The sequence below is a fragment of the Lolium rigidum genome, chromosome 3, assembly GCF_022539505.1.
Source record: "Lolium rigidum isolate FL_2022 chromosome 3, APGP_CSIRO_Lrig_0.1, whole genome shotgun sequence".
Taxonomy (NCBI): domain Eukaryota; kingdom Viridiplantae; phylum Streptophyta; class Magnoliopsida; order Poales; family Poaceae; genus Lolium; species Lolium rigidum.
Genome location: NC_061510.1, coordinates 6,674,912 through 6,695,094, shown reverse-complemented (window position 1 = coordinate 6,695,094; position 20,183 = coordinate 6,674,912). Strand labels below are relative to the sequence as shown.

Here is a 20,183-nt window from a genome sequence, read left to right as displayed (position 1 = left end):
GAACTCTCTCCCGATGTTTCTCCACTGCCGACCATCAGCGGGGTGCCTCAACATCGCGTCTTTCTTACGTTCTTCCATGTGCCATCGCAACAACTTGGCATGCTCTTTGTTTCCGAACAAACGTTTCAACCGTGGTATTATTGGAGCATACCACATCACCTTCGCAGGAACCCTCTTCCTGGGTGGCTCGCCCTCAACATCACCGGGGTCATCTTTTCCGATCTTATACCGCAATGCACCACATATCGGACATTTATTCAAATTCTCGTACTTCTCACCGCGGTAGAGGATACGATCATTAATGCATGCATGTATCTTACGCACATCTAATCCTAGAGGGCAGACAAGCTTCTTTGCTTCATATGTACTCGACGGGCAATTCATTATTTCTTGGAAACAACTTCTTTAATATTATCATCAATTTCTCAAATCCCGAGTCAGTCACACCGACCTCTGCCTTCCATTTCAGCAATTCCAATATGCTACCCAGCTTTCTATGCCCATCTTCACAACCTGGGTACAACAATTTGTGGTGGTCCTCTAACATCTTGTCGAACTGCAACCTCTTCTTATCCGTGCCACAGTCTCTTCTTGCATCAGAAATGGCCCGACGAAGATCATCATCAACATGATCATCTGATGCCTGTTATTCACCTCCTTCTTCTTCATTGTCGTCCATTGCGGTATCAAAGCATTCAGAGAACATAGATCGGTACTGGTCATCATTATCTTCTTCCTCATCGCCGTCTTCCATCATAACCCCTTCTTCTCCGTGCTTGGTCCAAACATTATAGCTGGACATGAATCCAAACCGAAGCAGGTGGCTCTTAATGTCTCTTGAGCAAGAGTAATCCTTCTTGTTCTTACATTTTAGACATGGACATCACATAAAACCTTGCTTCGACTTGTTGGCCTCGGCCACAAGCGAGGAAAGAATTCACGCCCTCTCTGAAAGCGGGAGCACATCGGTTACCGTACATCCATGGATGACTCATCTGCATCATAAGTACAATTATATATGTATCAGATGCAATCACCTTGCTAAAATTAGTATTGTACGGACTATGCATATATATATAGTCGAGAAAATAGTTGCTAACCTTTTAGGATCAAAAAGAGGAGAAATCTTATCAAATAAAACCAAGTGGCATCCCTCTCACAAGCATTCCATCAAACACCTCTTGTGCACATGTAGAAAAAATGAGCTAGCATACACCTCCACCTTCACCACCAAGGAAAAAATGAGGTGGGGGGTGGCTGGCTGCTTCTATATATATAGGCATGGCCCTTTTGTCGCGGGCCGTATTACGACCCGCGACAAAAGGGGTGCTGGCGCGACAAAAGACACTGCCCGCTCCACATGGTTTCGGGGCGACGTGGCCAGGCCATTTGTCGCGGGTGCAGGCGCGCCCGCGACAAAAGGCTCCCACGGAAGCCCTGTTTTCCACTAGTGGTTCACTCCCCTGCAATTTGAAATTTATTTCTCCGCCAGATATCAAAAATTTACTAGGCCAGTTTCAGAATTGGCGAGTAGTTGCGGTCCAAAGAGAAAGCTATAGGCATATGGTGCACGCACGTGAAATTCCATTTCGAGCTTGTACGTACCCTAGTGAAATTCCATATTGTGCATCTATATAAGATGTTTTAGCTACTTTTAAAGTAGACTAGATATAAACTAAAGTAAGCGAACTTACACATACAAATCGACTAGATATAAACTAAAGGGAACCAAACAAAATGCTTTAACATCACACATTTTCCAAACGGAGGGAGTATTTTATTTGGATGCTTTGGAGTAAATTCGTTTTTGAACTTTTTTTTTTGGAGTAGTAATACTTGGAAATAGGTAAGGATTCAGTACTAATGGGCAAGCCAAGTCAAATCCAAGCCGGTTTGTAACTCAAGTGAAGTCGAATCCGTCGAGTCAGACTCGTCTCGTCTCGGATTCATATATATGGTATATAGAGCTAATCGATTAGGAACCGATCGAAACCAAATCGATGAAAAGAAACCAAAACGATGAAAAGAAAACTGTTTGTTCGCCTCATCTTTTGTGTGAGTGCGTGTGAACTTTGACCAGCTGAACATGGTCAAAACATAGTTATAATCTTTGTTATTAAGAGCTAGGAGAACAACATGCATGGCGAACATAGAACAGTCGATCGGAGTTAGCCCGAGACCCCTCTAAAATTCATCCAATGGGATTACACGATAATGGTCTAAGAACATACTCATTCGTTAAAATTTAAGAATCTGGCTTGGGCGGAAAGGTTTCTTGGGCGCACTCTATGTTGCCGCCGCTGGTCGATTGGAAGCCATCCTCGCACAAGTTGTGGCCGTTGTCGGTGTTGTTGTCGGTCAAGTCCTCCCCCTCCCCGGCGCAGAGCAAATTGTCAAAGCCGTCTTCCGCGGCGTCGCCATTGTCGGCGTAGAAGGAAGCATCATCGGCTTGGATGCCGTCACTGAACCCCTCGCCGCCGGCCATCACGTTGGCAGGATGATTATAGTAGCTTGGACCTGGCTGCTCTGGCATTGGGAAACCCTGGTAGCTGGGTCCTGCCTGCTCGTGGTATGGGAACTCCTCGCGGTAGAAGGATGCATCATGGGGTTGGCTGAACCAGGTGCTCGGCCCTGCCTGCCCTTGGTAAGGGTAATCCTGGTGGTGGCTCGGCCCTGCCTGCCCTTGGTAAGGGTAATCCTGGTGGTGGCTCGGTCCTGCCTCTTGCTCATGGTAAGGGAAATCGTCCTGGTAGTAGTAGCTTGGATCTGGGTGCTGCTGCTGGTGTGCGAAATCGTGCTGGTAGTAGTAGCTTGGGCCTAGCTGCTGCTGGTGGTGCCGGTCGAAGTCGGCGGCTTGCAGCTGGTTCTCCTTGATCTTGCCTTTGGTGAGGTGTATGCGGCTGAGCACGGTGTTCTGGAGCGGCGGCGAGACGATGGTGTACTCGTGCATGACCCAGCCGGACGGGGCGCTGCCATTGCCGTTCTTCCTCTTCCTCTTCTTCCCCTTGACCTCCTCCTCCTCCTGCTCGTCGTCGTCGTCGAATCTCTTGTAGGTAAGGTCGTAGCGCTTGTACTTGATGTTCACCTCGTGGCCGCCGGGGCTCAGCAGGGTGAGGGTATGGCATTGGCCCTGCTGGCCGCGCCATATGCCGCCGTTGCCGCCCTTGATGACGCGCTCCCGGCGCCCCCCGTTCTTGGTCACGTCGAGGAAGAAGGCGTGGTGGCTGTCGGCGTGACCGTGCCGCGCGAGGAGGTCCGGCGGCGGGAGGCTGACCGGGTTGTCTTCGAGGACGGCGTGGGCGAAGGGCGGGTCCGGGATGCCGAGCGCGCGGGGGAGGAGGTAGTGGGCGACGATGTCGTCGTCGGTCGGGTCGAACTTGAACGCCGGCGGCATGTCCGGGGCGAATCCAAACCTGAAGGCCTCCATTGTCTCCCGATTCAATCTGGGTTCCTGGTCGGTTTAGTTTCCGCTGTGGCTGGGAACTCGAGCAGCTCGATCAGCTTTATACTTATAGACTACTCCACCTACCATATATGAATCCGATTCCGAGACTGAGACGAGTTTGGCTCCACGGATTCGACTTCACTTGAGTTACAAAACCGGATTCGATAATTGCACTTGACTTGACTTGCGCATTACTGAATCGCTGCCTATTTCCAAATATTACTACTCCAAAGCATCCCAACGAAATACAGTACTAGTTCGAAAAGGAATTTACTCCAAAGCATCCAAATGAAATACAACAGTACTAGTTTGAAAAGGAATTTCACGCGCACGTACAGTATAGCTGGGTTTGGTAGGTTGCATGTCACTTGACTCGCATCAGCGAACAAAAAATGGACCCGCGTTTGGTTGCCCAGAAGGTCATCGCGTTGTGGCCCGGTTCTTAAAGCACCTTCGGGCCATCGGTCATTTCCAGCATGCCACCCTCGTCTTGGCCAAAAGAGAAACTGCGGCGTTCCTGCAGAGCCACCGAGGAGAGATGGTCCGAGCTCGCGAGGCATGGCGAAAAAGCGGCGGGATGAATTCGGTCACCGCCCACGAAATTTCGCAACCGTATTAAGGGGTTTCCGATTCGCCACAAAATCGAAATCCCCCGTTCCCCCATTTAGAGCTCATTCACCATTCGAGATCTACCGACATGGCAGTCTCTTCGTCGCCGACAAGGTCCATGAGGTCGGCCGCAACGACGTCGGCTGTTGCAGCGGCGACTGGACACGGCTAGTCGGCTTCTTTCTCTGCATCAATTCATCCGGTGAGCATCTCAAACTCTACCTCTAGGTCGGACTGCACTGACTCATACATACGGACAAATGATCGTAGGTGATCCTTGATTCCCTGCTAAGACGGTGGCCCTTTTGGGAACCTCGACGAGCACTGCGACGCTGGTTTTTCTTGGATCTCCGTCATCTACGGGGACAATTGTGCTACATGCCTCTGTGCCGAGGTCTCCTTCTTCTCCTACCTACGTGCTATGTTGCCCCTCTAACAACAAGAAGCCTATGTTCTTTTCTGGTTCTAGCTTAGATTCGTATGGTAGTGGTGGTTCACTTCTGTTGTTGAATGATTAGCAATGTTGATTAGCAATGTTCTTTGTAACGTGCTGTAGGTGATTAGACCTGTTAGCTCCCCTGATCTGTTAGCTCCCTCGGGCAAAAATATTGCCATGTCCTCAAATGGAACCACCCTTTATGTTCATGACAAATAACTGTATGTACAGAAACCTGCAATGCTTTGGCAACCTAATACGTTGGAGTTTGGCCTCAACCGTTTGGTTAAGCTTGTAAAAAGCGGCGTCTTCTTCAACCAAGACTTCAAAGAGTCCCAAATGAAGAATGTTGCCAATTGTGTTTTTGTTTTCACTGGCATCGCTGTGACCACTCTTTATCTACAACCCGCACGAAGTGGAGGAACAATGGAGCCTCATTAGCATGCTGAAAAGTGAAGGCAAGCCAAATGGAGCGAAGAGGGAACTTGCTTGGTGCTTGAAGATGAGGACAACCTCCATGACCACCTGAAAGTAATAAAATCTTTGTCATGCTTCTATGTAGTTCTTTTGTCCATGTTGATATGCGGTGACAAGACCTCCTTGTCAATTGCAGAACAACCCAAAGTACTTTGAATTTCTGAACAGTCTGATCGTCAACTATGCTTAGATGAAGACAATCTTCACACCCAGATTTATCATCAAGGAGCAGATCTTTTTTTTCGAAATGGGGATAATACCCCAGCCTCTGCATCAAAATGATGCATATGGCTGCTTTATTACCTTATTAAAAGAGACTCCAGCGTTTACAGTTTATTACATCTCACTCATCGACTAAAGTCGAGACTAAAATCAACCATCTAAATAAACAAAGAAGTTGTCTCCAAGAAAACATCAAAGATTTAATCTAAGCTGATGCCGCCAGCCACACTGGTTGTAAAAATCCCGTGCGACCATCTCCAGTCGGTTGCACCCAGACTCCATGGCAGCCCGATGATCCTCTGGTTGGAGATAAGACCACGTACGGATCCAATGAATGGCCAAAGGAATTACCTGCAAGAAAGGTTGAGGTTTCGGCTTGTTAAAAACCACTTCATTACGCACATTCCATATAGCCCAAATCAAAGCGCATACACCCACACGAATCTGCAGTACATCTTTCTTCGCAATACCACTAAGCCAAGTACCAAAAAGATGAGTGATATTCACAGGTGGGGATAAACCGAAAGTCATATATATTATGCGCTAAACAACCTTAGCTAGAGGGCATTCAATAAACAAATGTTGAATAGATTCATCCTTATCACAGAAAACACATTTCTTGCATCCTTGCCAATTTCTTTTTGCAAGGTTATCTTTGGTTAAAATAACTCTCCGATAGAGAAACCACATAAAGATCTTAATCTTCAGCGGTACCTTCATTTTCCAAATATATTTCCTTAAGAAGTTCCTTTTATCTTGTAACAAATCAAGATAGTATGACTTTACAGTAAAATTGCCTGAACTAGTTAGAGCCCAAACAAAGGAATCATTTTCATTAGACAACCGAACATGCATAAGACGTTCCACTAATTCTAACCAGAGAACCCACTTGTTGGGTGTTAGAATCCTTCTAAATGAAATCTGAAGAGGGTTATTCTCTAAAACATGCGCAACTGAGACATGTTTTCTTTCAGCAATGTTAAAAAGAGATGGGTATTGCTGTGACAAAGGTGCGTTCCCCAACCACTTATCTTCCCAGAAACTAATATTTTTTCCATCAAGGAGCAGATCTAACAACCACACTTGTTTATTAAGGCACAACAAAGTTTGGTGTGCTCAATATAGTGGGATGCAAGCATGGGAGAGGAGGATCTAGATTAGGATCTGGCTACACAAGCAGTTTGCTTAGCGCTGCTGCTTTGTTCTTTAAATGCTATTCAATGTGGCCACGATCTACTGAAGAGATCGTGTATATTTTGGGAGGCCTCCTAACATCTCTCCATTAGGTAGGATTTGACTGAACCTTATCCATGGTCTGTAATGATAAAATTATTCAGGTGTATATATACTAACCTCTCGTGTGTTAAACTCGTGATGCATCACCCAGTAGGGTAAATCAGTGTTGCGCATTACCAGTACCTTCCGATGAACTGAATATTATTGAATGTGTTCTTATAAATGGAACATCGATTGTTTTGAAAGGGAGGGACACTTCACATCTTTGTTTGAAGATATTTGTTCCGCAGGCCGGCCGTACTAAAACAATTTTTCTAGCGGCGCCTTGGCCTACCGGTGAAGCTTCGACCGTCCGTTTCTCCTTGTGATTCACGCTATAGAATACATGAACCGAACGATTAAGTTTCACCATTTGTAACCTAGTCTGTAACTTAGTGTTGCACGTAGATATGCACAAATCATGGTGTTGTTTAAATGGTAGATGCTTAACCGGTTGGCCACGATGCCGTTAGAATTGCATTTCCCGGTTCCCCTACCGCACTCCTTTCCAAAAATCAAGTTAGCATAGAAATGGAACATCGATTGTTTTGAAAGGGAGGGAGACTTCACGCATGGTCTTTGTTTGAAGATATTTGTTTCGCAGTAGTTCTGGCCAGCCATAATTCTTGCATGAATAGGTTGTACGGCGCTGGGTAAAAAAAAAACAGAATTAAACCCATTTGGAAGATTTACACCAAGAGGAAAGGAGCCAAAACATCCGAGCAAGAAAAAGAAAAGGTAACAAGTAAAAAGACATGTTTAGATTCTCTGTTTGGAAATAACACAATAGACTTTTGACTAAGGAAAGTCTTAGTATTGTGCTAGTACCGTACCCAGTCGGTTTGCAGTTGGTTTGGGTTCCAATCGGACTCGATTTCATCAACCCCGTGTCGATTGTTACCCAAGTGCCTGCATTGCCGCAGAATGGTCGCCTCAGTAGGAATGATGGAAAGTAGTACTTGGAGAAATCCTTTCAAGCCTGACGAAACCGAAAACACAACATGTCAGATCAAAATTAGAGCCACCTTTGAACTAGCTAGAAGCACATAGAACAGGTCGGAGTCATTGATTAAGCAGGTCAGATGGGCTTAGTAGGGCTCGAACCTACAATATCACCGTTATGAGCGGTACGTTTCAACCAATTAAACTATAAGCCCAATCGGATCTCTACATGCTGGGAAGAGCGGACAGAAAGAGGAGACCTTTGCTCTATCTCCTTCCTCTTCCCGGGGAAGAAAAGTGTGGAGTTACCGACGAACTGCGATCCTTCAGGACGTCTTCCCACTCTTCATCGTCCACCGAGAGCCCTTCCATGACAGTAGCCAAGCCCGTTACTCTGCAAATTGCATCACTTCTCAATTTAGTTTCGAAGTTTTCACTATACTAGAGCGTATGCGCTCAAATGCTTGTTAATTGGTGGTGGTCGGTCTATTTACTTGTTCCATAGAGCATCCATGTTCATCTTCACGTAGTAGAAGTAGTCCAGGCTGTTCTTCACCTGTGCCAGAAGAAGAAAAGAAGTCAGGACAGTGGTCAATGCAGGGAGATTAAACCATGATGAAGTATGCACAGCAGCAACAGCATCAAGCCTCGAGACCTCTTAAAATGTAGACAATTTCATTTGTATGCCTAATAAGATTCTTACCCAATTATGTACAATACAAACACCACATAAACAGTTACCAAGGTAAATTGTAATGGCTGAAGAGCGTTACGAATAGGATGAACATTAATCAAGAAACAACCTAACTATTGCAAATGCGGATGTCTAGAAAAAAAGCATACAGTTTCAGACAAAATTATGGTATAAACACAGTATAAGTAGTATAAAGCAGACCTGTCCCGTTTTCAAGATTTCCTCTATTGTATCCATAAATCTTTCATTATCCCGAATAAGATCTTTAGCGCTCTTGGAATTCAGAGACTCTGTGACATAAGAAAGGGTTAGCCACCATGCAAATTTCCTCAAAAACGAACAGTACCAAAAAAGAAAAGGCAACAGACACTACTATAGCATTTGAGAAATTAAAGAGGATTTACAATTCAAGATAAAGATATATAGTACAATAGTTCTTCTGTGAAAAAAATCGTAATAACTGGACCATCAAAAGAAGTGATATTATGTGGTAAATGGAAAAATTATTTCCTTAACAGAATAACAGTGATATGCAAAACATGATAAAATAAAGAATGTACTGATAACAACATGGAAACTAAATGTACCTTTGGAGAGGGGATATTTGTTGCTTCTCCTAGTAGCACCCTTTGTCCCTTTTCCCTGTCCAGTGAGTCGACTGTTAGGTCTCAAGAAGGAAAACTCAAGACCTTCCACAGCTTAATGACAAAAATTGTCAAACACAGCAACACTGCTATTAAATCGCAAATTAAAGCACCCAATACAGGTGCTGGCTTATATTAGACCAATTTTGATTCAGTGAATACTGTTATAATGTTAATAATATGAGTGAATCAGGCTGAAGTAGGAAAGGGCCATACTATATGCCAGCTTCTCTTAGCATCATCAGTGAGCAAACAGATCTCTAATTTGGTACTGTGCTACTGATAGTATTGTTGTTCAAGTTCAGTCAAACAACTGTCCATTAAGAAGTAGCACTAAATCAATGGGCATCACCATATGAAATTCACAAGAACATGCTATGTTGGAGCTGTTCTACTGGTACTATCGTTCAAGTTCAGCCAAACAGCTGCCCAGTAAAAAAAACAGCACCAAATCTATGATGAACAACATAGTAAATTCAGAAGCTCATTTGCTACTGGTATATATTTCCGGCCAAACGTTGTAACCCTCTGTTGCAAGGGTTCTCTGCACACGAAATTCAGAAAGAACATGCTCTGTCGCACTTACCTTTGTAACGTTTCCTCCTACAGGTTTTTCTTGCTCAGGCAGTGCTTGCTTAGCAGGTCCCTTCTTCTGCTGCAAGTGCAAATTCTTGATCAAGGCATGGTACATACATAGGGTTGCATTTATTTAACCAGAAAGAGGACGAGGGCTAAAGCTTAAATGTTCAGAAACCAGAGATCATGTGTGAACATTCTCGAATCATCGGTGGTATAGTATGTCAGCTTCTCTTAGCATCAGTGAGCAAAGAGATCTCTAATTTGGTAGTACTGTTCTACTGATAGTATAATTGTTCAGGTTCAGCCAAACAACTGTCCATTAAAAAGTGGAGCAGCACTAAATCAGTGGGCATCACCACATGAAATTCAGAAGATCATTCTCTGTTAGTACTGTGCAGTTGGTACTATTGTGTTCAACTTCAGTCAAGCAGCTGTCCATAAAAACAGCACTAACTAAATCTATGAGCATCACCATACTACTTAGTAAATTCAGAAGCTCATTTGCTACCAGTACTTGTCAAAACATTTGGGGCCAAACTGCTAACCAAGAGTTCTCTTGCACATGAAGTTGAGAAGAACAACGCATGCTCTGTTGCACTTACGTACCTTTGTAACGTTTACGCCTGCAGGTTTTTGTTGCTCGAGCTGTGGTTGCTTAGCAGCTCCCTTCTTCTGCTGCAAGTGCAAACTCTTGCAGATGAGAAGTAAAGTTGGGAGACCAGAAACCATGCATGCGTACGTGAACATTCTCGAATCCAAGGGAAATAGTCGAGTGGATACCTCCAAGTCCGACAACCACCGGATCCGATAGGCAACATCGTGTGCAGTCTTCTTGGCGAGCCCAGACGCAATGTTGAAGCACTTGGTGACTTCGTCTTGGTCCAAAAACCTTGGGAAGCAGAATTCATGCAGGATTTCAGTGGAAAAAGTAACATGTTTGCATCACGACGGAGGCGCCCTCTGCTAATGTAGCAACAGAGCCTGGTTTTGAATCCAAATGAACGCGCGCGCGCATGTACGTACCGAGACAGGCCTTCGCGCAGCGCCTGGTCCTCCTCCTCGGACCACGCGGTGGACGCCTCGTCGCCGCACGCCGCCGCCACGCGAACCATCTGGGCCACTTCCGCCGCCTCCTCGTCGTCGTCAGGCACCGTGGCCTGCGGGATGTCGACGGATGCGGGCGGAGGCTGCGGGTAGTCGTCCATCGCCGGCGGGTAGTAAGCTGGCATTTGGGACGTGATCCCCGGACCCGGTGAACAGGATGCCGGATGGTTCGGCTCGGCCGCGGGGACCAGCGGCGGCGCGTACATCGACGGGTGGGCGGCGGCTTGTGCTTGGTTGATCAAGACCGACGCCAAGAGCGCCGGGTCGAACTTGCTCAAGTCGACGCTGTCCATCAGCAGGTCCTGCAAGCCGGGGACGCCACCGCCGTGCACCAACTGGTCGTTCAACAAGAACGCGTCGCCGTCAAGCATCATCGAGCCATCCACCGCCGCCGCCCAGACCTCGCCCTGGCCAGGCACCATCCCGCCGCTCCCCGCCCAGTCCCCGACGCTGAGCACGAACGCATCGCCGTTCCCGGCCCACGTACCTTCACCCGGAGTCTGCAGCGCCTGAGGCAGCGCGGAGGCGACGTAGGCCGCCGGGTCGATCGCCCACTGGTCGTCGACTCCCAGTCCCAGCATCGGCGCCTGCGGGGGAGGAGGAGGCTGGAAGAAGGCCGCTGCGGCCCCGTCCTGGCCGCCCGCGCCCTCGACCGCCTCGCCGTGCACCAGCTGCTGTAACAGCTGGTAGGTGTCGAGGTCGAACCCCTGCGGCATGATCGCTAGCAGCAGAGAAGCCGGGGGGCGGGTGGATTAATCAGCAGATTGATTCCGCGGAGGAAGGATGGAGATCGATCAGCATGGGTAGGAAGCTAGGGTTTCCGGTGGATCAACATGGAGGAGAAACCCACGCGGCGACGGGAGGCAGTCGGACGATGACGAGCGTCGTGGGGGGCGTGGTATCTGAAATTTTGAATGGAACGGCCTGCCGAAGGCGGGATGAAGCGTGGGCCCGCAGCCAGCTGGCCTGGCCTCCCTGGCTTACAGGTGGGCCCATGTCAACCAGAAGATGAAACGGGATATTGGAAACCTGGAGCTGGTACTAGTTGCTAACTTGCTATCAAGCAACTCCCAGTTTCAAAACCTGGAGCTCAATCAAGTGTCCAATGGTAATGCCATGTCACCAACAGCATGGACACAGACATGTGAGCTCTTCTCCGAATTCAACCAAATGCTGCATCAGTCAGAGGTCTGTTTCGCAGGCTAAAATTTAAAACCAGCAGTCTAACACTGGAAGATTGTAAAGCATGATATATCATTGATCATGAATGTTATTATACATACACAGATGGCAAAAGGAAAATCAGAAAAATAGAAACGCAGCATCACGGAGGGATGCCGCGGCACTCTTTCCGCTTATGCAAGCGTAAACACACAGAAGTAAGCCTAAGATCGACATGGTGAAATTATTTCATGCTCACAAAAGCCTAAAACCTACGCGTCTTAGTCTGAAGCCGAGCGTGCAAAACTTCTCTAGCCGCACCACACTCACAAGGAATACGATTCTACTCCCTGTAAGCGATGAACTTCGCAATGTCGTGGATCCCAGCTTCTCTGTAGCATTCAGCGATCCGGTCCACAACATCGTCCCAGTTACCGTCGACGGTGGCTAAATCCATGAGAAAGGCCGCCTCGTCAAGAACCACCTGCAGTACAAAGCAAAGCAGCCCATGCAATGAGATGCAGGAAACAGCACACACACGTGATGGAGTTCGCAACACGGGCGTTGGCCTCTATAAAAAAGAAATGGTTAACAGTTTGCCATTAACAACCTGCTCCGGAGCTTTTCCCTTCTTCAGATCGTCTTGTTTGCCCTCCTCGGTTACCTTTTCTCTTATAAACTCGATTTGCTCATCCTCCCATCTAGCTAACTCAGCTGCCTCCTATCATACGGGGATGACGAAAAATAAAATGGATGAAAAGGTTGCTCGGCGGAGGCGTACACGCAAAAATAAATTGAATGATGGTAACAGTAGAAATCATACTTCGTATTTACAGCCTAGTGTCCACCATGGTGACTTCAAAGCCACTCGAGCTGACTCTTTGGCCTCAGATGTACGTCCAACTCTTAATAAAACAGGTCAAAACCAAAATTAGCAAGGGCTATTCTTTATATGTACACCACAAAGCTGTATTTAGGCACTTCTACGAATGAAATATTATCCGATTAAAAACATGTATGACAATCCAGTTGCCAAACATTGGAACGTTATTTCCTTGTTATTTATTCACCACGGTTATATTAGGCTGCTAGTCCACAACAGTTATACTAATTTACAGTATTTATTAGGAATTTTACACCACAACCAGATAATTCTCAATTCAGAAACCAGTTGAAAGTATTTGCAATCTTATACTAATATATATTTGACCACTAATTAATTCTAGTCAGTTCAATACTGGGCAACTAAAGGTGCAGCGGAACAGCAAGGTGTCATATAAGTGCTAGATTCATATTTTGCTATGGACACACTATGCTCATGCAAAGTGTAACTACACAGTGATGCCTACTGATAGAACATTCACTCACCTGCTAATAGATAGTACTGCTGACGGAATAAGATATAATTATATACAGCTAAGGATACATCAGTACCTTTTCTGAAGTACTGAGTTGAACACAAAGGGTCTTCCAAAGCCTGGAAACTGATCTCTAGTGTAGAATTCTCCAGTAATAAGAGCAGAGACCTGAGGGGCAAACACAATGTACATTAAATCTTGTGGAATAAACATGTTTATTTCTGGAGAAGGAACGAGTTTTACATGATCTCCTTTTTCCAGATGGCGTGATGCTTTTCTTTCTATAATATCCGGAAAGAGTCCAACCTACAGTAAGATATCAGTACAGAAATTGTCTTAAACTTGGTAGTTATAAACTGAGGTGTATCTCTCAACCTTCTTCAACAAATAGACATCAAGATCTGCCATCTGCGATTCTTTCAAATCACCTCTTTTGTAAATGTTCCCACCAGCTTCCCCTACAGCCGACCATAAATCATCTCGAACGGCAGACCACAAATCATCACCACTCTCAGCACTGCTATCAGCCTCGACGAGTATTCTGTGAATATATTGGTTGACCTGATAAATATGAGTACAAAATGTAAATAAAATTCTATTGGATGTTGCACATGTAGTAAACTGAAACATTATAAGCTTATAGCAATATATACTTACGTTCTTAGCTAAAAGCCATAGCCCATGGTCACGCACTTCCACTACAGGCATTTCCATCCTGAAGGACAAGCAGATGTAAACATACAAAATGTTTAAATACCAGTTCCAAAGGTGAAAACAATAAAAAAATATAAAAGTATATGGAGGGGCAACTAACCCACGTGGAGCAGTTGGCCATCTCAGTAGGGATGTTAAGTTACCTGCATTTTGACTAATACTGTCAGGCTTTTAGCTGACATCATAATGTTCATATTCACTGTCCAGGTAAACAATTCAGTCTACAACACATGCAAACCTTGTGGGCTCTCTGACAAGGGAACAACAAGTGGAATCATCCCTCTTCTAGCTCCAGGAGAAACTATCTTTTCGCCTGCCAAGTGGCAAATGTATGTTCGACGTCAAAGTCACATTTTTCTAGCCGGCGCTATTCTAAGTTTCTAGAACCAGACACCACCTTATACAAAACTAAAAACAAGTTTTACTAGAATAAGAAAGACAATGAGATGTCAGTTGTTGCTGCTGAGACCTGATCAGTAAGCACTGACTCATAACAGATGATCTTAACTTGCATGATAACAAAGGGTTGGCACAAGTGGAGAATTATATCAGGGTAACGAAAAAGTCTTAATAAGATATGTGAAGTCGTACCTCGTGCATGAAGCACATTCAGCAAAGAGTTAAGATGCTCCGGAGGGTCTGTTGCGGCGACTTCCTTGACGAACGACACATGATCTGGATTTGGCAGGAAAAATCTATCAGAAACCCCGGCTAGCAAAATTTAAAGTAGTAGTGCTGCTTAATTACATGAAGCAGGCAAACATTAGGCATAAGGGCATGCCCAGTGGCAGGCGCTTAATCAGACACTTATTGAGTAAAAGATAAATATTATCTAAATACAAAGTACTCAAGCGCTCGTCTTCCCAATGCTAGACGTTAGCAGTAGATGCGAAACTGTCCGGCCGCCCGCCTCTTGTGCAGTCCTTGCTTAAGTCGTAGAGGGCAAAAAGGTCTAAGCGACCGCCTCTTTTTTCTTGCGTCCATGCCACACCGGTGCTAGGATTTTTAAACATAACTGACCATTGGCCAGGAAAGAGATCCCAGAGCCTGGTCTTAGCGCCCCCCACTGTACATGGCCTAAGAGTGCCTGGCTTATGAAAAATGCGGAGTAGCAACTTCACTTGGATTCTGCTAAACAGTCCGAAGAGTAACTGTGTTCCCCCTAGGCAACTACAAGCCTACAACCACAACGACACCGGATCCAACTGGCTTCCCGGACACACATCGAAAACAGAAATCTCAGCTAGCAAAAGTTAAACAATGCAGCACTGCTGATTAATTGCAAGGATCGTGTAAACGGTGGGCATAAGAGCGCCAGCATATAAACTAGGGAAAATTAGATCCATGCCATTAAAAGATCCAATCTTTAGAAAAATACCACTGAAAGTATATGGGTTAGAAAATTACCATCGAAAGCTTGGTCCGTTATTGATTTATGCCACCACCGTGAAATGAACGTTAACTACACGAATTGATCAAACTTGCCACACCCAGCTCAACCTGAACTCAACACAATACACGCACACAACTTAGCCAGACCGCACGCACACGCTCCACCCAGGCTAGGCCAAAGGAAGAACACCTGGGGGTGCATCTTCTCTGCGGCAGCGACTGCTGCTCCGAGTGCTCCTCCATGGTACACGCCCGCTTCACAACCACACCGCCATCGTCCGATACTCCGATCCAAAGAGTCGTCAGCTTCACGTGGGGATTTCGCATGGTCCTGCAGTCGACCCCAACGCCCATTGGATATGCGCAGAGAGTAGTCTCCTTTAGCCTCACCGCCGACGAGGGATGAGCCAGAGATGCCGTCACCTAGCTGGCCGCCGGCACCGCCATGGTTCCCAACAACTGGTGCAATGTCGCGCTCTCCGTCGCGAAGGCAAAGGAGAAGGCGCAGTCCGATACGGTGTCCGGCGCCCCGAGCCTGTCGCCGTCTCACAGGGGACGCACCGGGCACGCCGGTGTTCGCACGCACACCACAGCCGCTGGTACCCCTTTCTCCACCACAAGCACAGCCCTCGTCGCTCCAGCGCGAGGAGCGGGAGGCGCAGTACCGTGAACGACGGGTGGCGATCGAGCGCCGGCGGCGGGAGTCGCTCGAGCTCCAGCAGCAACTGGCGGCGGAGGAGCGTCAGCAGCGGGAGGCGGCGCTGGCGGCAACGGAGGCGGCCCGGAGGAGGCGGGCGGACGAGTTGGCGGCGGAGGCCGACGCGTTGGCGGCGGCGACGATGGGGGCGCCAACGGATGAGTTGGAGGCGCCAGTGGAGGAGGAGGAGGCCGAGGCGGAGGAGGAGGAGGAGACCGAGGTGGAGGAGGAGGACGACGACGAGTTCGAGTGGTCCGACGACGACTCAGCAGGGGAGGGCGGACGTCGACGCGCTGCTGGAGCGGCGGACGTCGACGCGCTACGCACGGAGAGGCGGCGCGTGCAGCAAGAGCTCCGGTGGAGGGGAGGTGACGACGGGGCGGGGCCGTCGAACGCACCGCCGGACGGTCAGTAGGCTAGGTTTAGATGAAATCTAGCCGTTTTCATTCAAACTTTGTAATATATAATCAAATTTGAATGAAACCTTTATTTTCGTGCACCAATATTCATTTGGGGAGGGCATTTGGGGGACGCGACTGGGAAGCGACCTCCCCCAAACGCGGCACGAACAAAACACGTCTCCCAAACGCTCAATCCGGTGCGGTTTGGGAAACGGTTTGGGGAACGCGACTGAAAATGCTCTAATGCAGTAAACTACAACACTGGAGCAGGCGTTGAAGTGCAACCTGGAGAACTGCAAGAGAGGGCAGTGCTGCCTTGCGGATTGATGATGTGAACGTGTTGATCGATTCGTTTAAAGCTCCAGTTCAGGTGGAGATGACGGCGATGGTACAAAATAGATAACGGGCCAAGCTTTCAATGGCATTTTTCTAACTCATAAACTTTGAGTGGTATTTTTCTAAAGATTGGTTCTTTCAGTGGTATGGATCCAATTCTCCCTATAAACTAACTGCATCTTCACCTGGATTCTTGCGAGCAATCTAAAGAGTAGCGGCATTTCTCTTACAGGTCTACAGCCTCAATGACATTGTGGATTTAACCGGCTTCCCAATCAAATGCCATGGCAGAAACCCATCAGCAGCCATCATCTTTGCTAGCATGATTTGGCAAAACTCAGGGATCCATCCGCCTCTAAGCAGTAGGTGCCGTGCCACTCAAACTCTCAGTTGCTCAATCAACCTACCAATTAGGTGGTCGGAGGAAGCTAAAATGCGAAAGGTGAACCAATCACACACTGCTCCGCTTCAATTCAAAATCATATAGTATACTGCAAGGAGTAGCATGCTAGTGACCTCACCGTACGACGTAGCGGCGGCGGCGGCCGAAGAGGAGGAGGAGGAGGCACAGCGGGCGGCGACCAAGGATACCGCTCCGCGCGCTCGCAGGGGCGCGTCAAGCACGGACGCGGCCGCAGCCGCCGCGGGCCTCATCTGGAGCTCTCCGGTCCGCGCGCGGCGGCTCGATCCGGTGGGGAGATGGGCGGCGGTGGATGAGGGGCGAGCGGCGCAAGAAGCTGCTGCTCTTTTGGGCCCAGCTGGAGAAAGTCCAAATGTGTCCCGATCCAGACAGGAGATGGACGGCCCAGGAGCAGATAGCGATGAGACCATCCGAAATGCGGCCCAGGATTTCCGAATTCCGCAGCACCAATCCGAGCGTGCGTGCGTGAGGCTCCGCGGCTCGCGCGCGCCATTCTCTCCCCGCCACAACCTCCATCTTCTCCTTCTTCCTCTCTCCCACCACCACCAAACCACTTTCCCTCTATCTCTCTCCCGTCGACGTGCGTGCTTCCTCCTGAGAAGAGCTCAATTGCACCGACGAAAGCGACGATCCAGGGCGGGGTCGGGAGGTGCTTCTTCGACGTCCTACACCTATGCTGCGGGATGGAAGAAGCTAGCGGCAGCATGGAAGGGGCCTCCGGCTCGCACGCGCCGTCCATCTCCCGCGCGAGCTCCGAGGAGGGTGACTTCTTCGACTCCCACCACCCAGAAAGCGACCAAGAAGACGATGGTCCATCGACGGGTGGTTACACGGCGTCGGAGATCGCCGGCCGCTTCATCAAGGCCATCGACGGCAAGGCGCGCGTCGTCGTCGACACCGCCGCGCCCATCGACTCCGTCAGGGGCGCCGCCGGCAAGTTCGGGGGCATCCTCGACTGGCGAGAGGTACGCCTCCTGCACTGCACACATCTCTCTCTCACACGCTCTCGCTTGCTCTCTCTGCATGCAACTGCGACTGCAGTTAACAGTTTGACCGAATGTTTGCAGCGGCGGCAGCAGGCCCAGGAGGAGCTGGGCAAGGTGGCGGGCGAGAAGGCGGAGTACCAGAGGCGCTCTGCCGCGGCGGAGGCCGGCAGGGCGGACGCGCGGCGGGACCTCGCGGGCGCCACGGGCGAGATCGACGACCTGTGGCTCAGCGTCAAGCGCGCGCAGATCGCGGAGGCGCAGGCGCGCAAGGACGCCGACCTCGCCAAGCTGCGCCTGCGCAAGACGGAGAAGCGCGCCGCGGCGCGGGCGGAGCTCGCCGGCCTGCGGGAGCGGCACACGGCGGCCAGGGCGGAGCTGGGTGAGGTGAGGAAGGAGATGGGGGCGGTGAGGAGGGAGCGGGACGCCGTCGCGGCGGAGGCCGGCGCCGCGGCGGCGCGCGCGCGGGAGACGGCTGGCGAGGCGGTGGCGGCGGGCGAGGCCGTCAGGGAGGCGGCGGAGGAGCTCGTTGCGGTGAAGACGGAGCTGGAGTCCGCGCGCGCCGCGCATGATGTGGCCGAGGAGAAGAGGTTGCGGCTGGCGATGGCGTGGCAGGAGGACAAGGTGCGGTGGCAGAACGAGCTGGACGAGGGTGAGGAGGAGGCGAGGAGGCTCAGGGATGAGCTGGTCGCGGCCGGCGAACTCGAGACCAAGGTCGCCGCGGCTTCCGAACAACTTGCTAATCTAAGAGCCGAGCTGTTCGCGTGCGCGGTCGAAGGGGCCAGTGCGGAGGAGACGGCGGCGGTGGGCGCGCCGTCGGCGAAGTTGGCGAGCGCAAGGAAGGAGCTTGAGGAGGTGAAGACGAGCGTGGAGAAGGCACAAGACGAGGCCAAGATCCTGCGGGTCGCCGCCGCGTCGTTGCGCGCCGACCTGGAGAAGGAGAAGGCGGAGCTCGCCGCGGTGCGGCGGAAGGAGGAGGCCACGTCGGCGTCCATCCCGCCGCTGGAGGAAGAGCTGAACCGGGTGACCTCAGAGCTTACCGTGGCGCAGGCGAGAGCAAGGGAAAGCGAAAAGAGCAGGAAGCCTGAGCAGCTAAGCGAGGCACGGCGAGAGGCGGAGCGCGCAAAGGCGAGCGCTCAAGCGGCGCAGGAGGAGATCGCCGTGGCCAGGGAAGAGGCGCGAGTGGCCAAGGCCGCCGTCCAGACCATGGAGGCGCGGCTGGAGGCCGTGATGCGGGAGATACTCGCCGCGAATGCGTCGGCGGAGACCGCCACAGCCTCGGCAGAAGCGCTGATGCAGCAACAGCAAGATAACAAGAGCGGCGCCGTCGAAGGCGGCGTGGCGCTGGCAGCAGAGGAGTACGAGGAGCTGAGCCGGCGGGCGCGGGAGACGGAAGAGGTGGCTGGCAAGCGGGTGGTGGAGGCGGTGAAGCTGATCAAGGAGGCCAAGGACGCGGAGGTGCGGAGCCTGGAGAATCTGTCGCAGCTGACCAAGCAGACGGAGCAGAGGAGGCAGGCGCTGCAGGCGGCGACGGCGGAGGCCGAGGAAGCGGAGCTCTGCAAGGCCGAGGCGGAGCGCGAGCTGCGGCAACTGCAGGCCGAGCATCGGCGTGCAGGCGGCGAGACAGCGTCGCCGCGCACGGGCCTGGCCGAGATCTCAGCGTTTGACGGCAGCCATGGGCGCGGGAACCCGCACATACTAAGCCCGAGAGGTGGGTACATGCCGAGGGCCGACATGGCGGCCATGTCGGCGGCGGAGGAGGCGGACGCCAAGCAGAAGAAGAACTTCTTCCCCCGCATGGCAATGTTCTTGGCTCGGAAGAAAGCTCAGAATTGGAATGGCAAGTGATTTTCTTGCCTTTGTAAATGCTCGGTTCAGCTCAGCTCAAACATGTGTGATCTTTATTGATAAATGAGATAGATCATGAAATTTTGGCTCGCTGTTGAGATATTTGAGCACAAATGTAATAGTGCTGCATATTTTGGATCCAACTTCCATAGTTCCATGAATCGATGGTATCGTGCGTTGGACATATGTGCAGGGCCCCATTTTCTCTCTTCTCGTCTTTATACATTTTACTAGATGAATATGCGAGCTTCGCCTCGCCGCCTGCACTACGTTTTGGCCAGGCATGACCAATGTGCTAGTATTGCATTCGATTATTCTATAAACTATTGTGTCTAACATGAAACCCTCAGAATATTGATGACGTATTATGCATGGACCCCTAAAATTAATAATCAAAATTACAGATTGAATTGTTAAATATATGTTCGGTACTTGGTGCACACAA

At 49.7% G+C, this 20,183-nt stretch overlaps 2 protein-coding genes across 2 annotated transcripts; one reads left to right on the top strand and one right to left on the bottom strand.

Annotated features, from left to right (window-relative positions):
- Positions 1 to 11,664: 11,664 nt before the first annotated feature.
- On the bottom strand, positions 11,665 to 17,140 carry LOC124701124 (protein IN CHLOROPLAST ATPASE BIOGENESIS, chloroplastic). Its single transcript, XM_047233170.1, has 11 exons — positions 17,008 to 17,140; positions 14,252 to 14,335; positions 13,899 to 13,973; positions 13,761 to 13,803; positions 13,604 to 13,661; positions 13,322 to 13,507; positions 13,190 to 13,252; positions 13,023 to 13,114; positions 12,412 to 12,493; positions 12,199 to 12,309; positions 11,665 to 12,072 (listed from the first exon to the last, which is right to left on the bottom strand). The coding sequence occupies exons 1-11, from the start codon at positions 17,138 to 17,140 to the stop codon at positions 11,932 to 11,934; spliced, it is 1,068 nt and encodes a 355-aa protein (XP_047089126.1). The 3' UTR covers positions 11,665 to 11,931.
- A 59-nt stretch (positions 17,141 to 17,199) lies between these two features.
- Positions 17,200 to 19,873, top strand: LOC124694248 (protein WEAK CHLOROPLAST MOVEMENT UNDER BLUE LIGHT 1-like). The gene is made up of 3 exons (XM_047227258.1): positions 17,200 to 17,263; positions 17,352 to 17,872; positions 17,975 to 19,873. The coding sequence occupies exons 1-3, from the start codon at positions 17,200 to 17,202 to the stop codon at positions 19,736 to 19,738; spliced, it is 2,349 nt and encodes a 782-aa protein (XP_047083214.1). The 3' UTR covers positions 19,739 to 19,873.
- The last annotated feature ends 310 nt before the right edge of the window (positions 19,874 to 20,183 follow it).

Bases quoted from the DNA above. Each gene is read 5' to 3' on its own strand.
- LOC124694248 (XM_047227258.1), top strand. From the start codon at position 17,200: ATGAGGGGCGAGCGGCGCAAGAAGCTGCTGCTCTTTTGGGCCCAGCTG. The intron at 17,264-17,351 runs GTCCCGATCCAG...CGAATTCCGCAG, and splicing joins GCTGGAGAAAGTCCAAATGT to CACCAATCCGAGCGTGCGTG. The intron at 17,873-17,974 runs GTACGCCTCCTG...GAATGTTTGCAG, and splicing joins GCATCCTCGACTGGCGAGAG to CGGCGGCAGCAGGCCCAGGA.
- LOC124701124 (XM_047233170.1), bottom strand. From the start codon at position 17,140: ATGAGGCCCGCGGCGGCTGCGGCCGCGTCCGTGCTTGACGCGCCCCTG. The intron at 13,508-13,603 runs GTAAGTATATAT...CATATTTATCAG, and splicing joins TATGGCTTTTAGCTAAGAAC to GTCAACCAATATATTCACAG. The intron at 12,310-12,411 runs GTATGATTTCTA...CCCGTATGATAG, and splicing joins CACTAGGCTGTAAATACGAA to GAGGCAGCTGAGTTAGCTAG.